A 2737-nucleotide genomic window follows, 5' to 3' on the forward strand; every position below is an offset into this window, starting at 1 on the left:
AGATCGAGGACGGGAGAGAACTTAAAAGTCCCGGTACTTTAACTATGATTACTGGGCACCCGGTAGGCAGTAGGTAACTGTATTAAAAGAATGAACATTTCTAATGATTGAGTCCCCAACTATTACTGTAGTTGGGGAAAACAAGGAGCGTGGAGATGATGAGTGACACGCCGAGGATGACCCTGGACACGGAGACGGACCTGCGGGCCTCCCGTTCAACGGTCCTGGACGTCTCGACAGCCGTGGCGAAGAGGAGCGGCATGCGGCTTCCCTACTTCGCTGTGGCGAACAGGACTTGTCTAAATACAGCAATGTACGTTCAGCTTTCTTATTTTTGACACTGGACAGTACATTAACATACAATTTAATTTTGATTTAAAAAACTACGAGGCATGGAAAATAATTAATAAATTTAGCCTTGTGTATATGTATTTTACCCAAGAGTAATATAAGATTTGCCACATGGCATAAGCGTAAAGTTTTTAGTTTCAAAACCAGATATTATATCTCTGGGCTCAATCAGTATATAATGACTAGTATTACAAAAAACATGATGAATAATGGTTTCAGGTTCAATGTTGAAAAAGAACAATTTACATCAATATCTGCAAAATTGGAGAATGTGACATTACAAGGATAAATATTATACAACATTTTGAAATTAATTTCTTTACACTTATTCGCAACACAGAATTTAAAGAGCCACAACCATGCTTTACTCAATTTAACGTCTTCCAGTTGCAAACTCCAAATGATTTACCTCTAGGTGAAATCCTATTTTTTACTTTGAAGTATAGGCTTGTTAGAGCATTTCTTGTCTGTTAAAGCAATGCCATCAATTTTAAGGTCAGGCATTAGAATGTTAACTTTCTGATAGATCAAACAGGATTTCATCAACATTATTATGCCTGCGGGTTAAAGGTGAAAGGTTAAATGATTGTCATGCCCATCGAAGTAAGGTGAAATTCATTCTCCGCATTTGACCCATCCACTTAGGGAGCAGTGAGTAGCAGCAGGGGCTTGCGCTCGGGGATCATTTGGTGATCTAACCCCCCAATTCCAACCCGTAATGCTGTGTGTCAATCAGTGAGGCAAATGGGTCCCATTTTTACAGTCTTTGGTATGACCTGGCCGGGGATTAAACCCATGACCTCCCATTCGCAGGGCGAACACTCTACCACCCGGCTGGTGAGCGGGCAATGCTTTTGTAACAGAAGAAAATTATTTATACATTACTGGGAACATTTTGATAAGTATAGAGATTTCCATTATCATCATAAAAAAGATCAGCAATAAAAGTGATGCCACTTTTAATCCAACCTGCCTTGTATAAGCTTTTTCTACCACTTGTAACATCACAATTATTCCGAATAATATCCTTGTGTGGTGAAAACATGCGGACATAACATATTTTCCATGCAAGCAAAGCCTGCTCATAGAATATGGAGAGCTTAATGGGCAATTTCGCTACTGAATAGTTCCATCCAAGTAAAAACCTCAGACGCCTCTCACAAGGAGGTACTAATGGAATGAGCCGGACGTGACGTCAACGTGGCTTTCTGTGTCAGCTGTCAACAACAAGACGGCCTCGCTACCACTTAAGTACAAATGTCACCTAAGCAGATCACATTTGCCTTCATTTCAGTACAGGACACAATTTATTTAAATACAAGGTGTTCCAATGTCATGTAAATTCGATCAAATGTGCCAAACACGAACTTTTTTTCTTCTTTTTTTTTTTTTAAAAGCAGCATTGCATGTAGCATGTAGCATGTAACAGCGAACCTGTTCTGTCTTGTCCGGTCCTCAAGCAACTACAATGACACATCTTTACACTTTCACACACAGAAAACTATTATATGGACGTTGTACTATATTTATTTCAGATTTAAATGGACATTTATGCATATCGTGCGACGCTATCGTAAACTACAGGATAGCCACTTTGCACATCAGGGAACATTTACGGTTACCTTGGCCGACGGGATCCATTGCGTCCACTTAATTGGGCTCTTCAAGTTGTTGCTGACTAACCTGCACAGAACGTCGTCCGCTCGGCATGTAGCGGACCGGCTGCTCGAATTTACTTGAAATGATCTCACCCCAGAGACAGGGAAACAGCTTCGTTTTCTATGACTTGAATGGCGGTTGGCACAAGGGTCCATGTGCATCATCGCCTCCTACCGGACTGGAATGTGGATGCCGTCAGTCAGAGATGAAATGGTACAATCAATCGGTGACCGAGACTTTCGGTTATGATGCTGGCGCTGACTGTGAAATCCTCATTCTAAACTTTCATGTTGCTTTCCTAGCGAGTAACGAGAAAGTCTGTGTTCAGATAGTTTTGTACGGACATAAATGCATTGTACATAACTACATGCCTGATTCAAATATTCAGAATCGCTATCAAGCTTCTGCAGAATTTGCTAGATGGCTGATCATTTGGATCAGGCGTGTAGTTATGTACAATGCATTTATGTCCGTACAAAACTATCTGAACACAGACTTTCTCCTTACTCGCTAGGAAAGCAACATGAACGTTTAGAATGAGAATTTCACAGTCAATAAAGGGTTACCTTCCTTCAGGAGGAGGGAAACAACTAAGATGCATGATAGGGGCCATCGAGAATCGGAGTTGGTGACAAAAACTTATATAGTCTTTTAGTACCCTCTACTGGTAAAAATTCATATAACAGCTACTAGAAAATTACTTCCACCGAGTGACAATATCTGAACA

The 2737-nt window shown here is 40.7% G+C and overlaps 1 protein-coding gene across 10 annotated transcripts in view; it reads right to left on the reverse strand.

Annotated features, from left to right (window-relative positions):
• Window positions 1-2196, reverse strand: part of tpd52l2b (tpd52 like 2b) — a 46932-nt gene extending 44736 nt beyond the window's left edge. For 5 of the 10 annotated variants that reach the window (XM_077554107.1, XM_077554096.1, XM_077554079.1 and 2 more), the window contains exon 1: window positions 1974-2194. In XM_077554107.1, the coding sequence (XP_077410233.1) occupies window positions 1974-1992 (19 nt within the window). In that variant the 5' untranslated portion in view covers window positions 1993-2194. Of the gene's footprint in view, window positions 1-1973 lie in introns of all 10 variants that reach the window. The other 5 variants (XM_077554061.1, XM_077554050.1, XM_077554040.1 and 2 more) reach the window with 3 other exon arrangements.
• Between the last annotated feature and the right edge of the window lie 541 nt (window positions 2197-2737).

This window comes from Vanacampus margaritifer, chromosome 1 (assembly GCF_051991255.1).
Source record: "Vanacampus margaritifer isolate UIUO_Vmar chromosome 1, RoL_Vmar_1.0, whole genome shotgun sequence".
NCBI lineage: Eukaryota > Metazoa > Chordata > Actinopteri > Syngnathiformes > Syngnathidae > Vanacampus > Vanacampus margaritifer.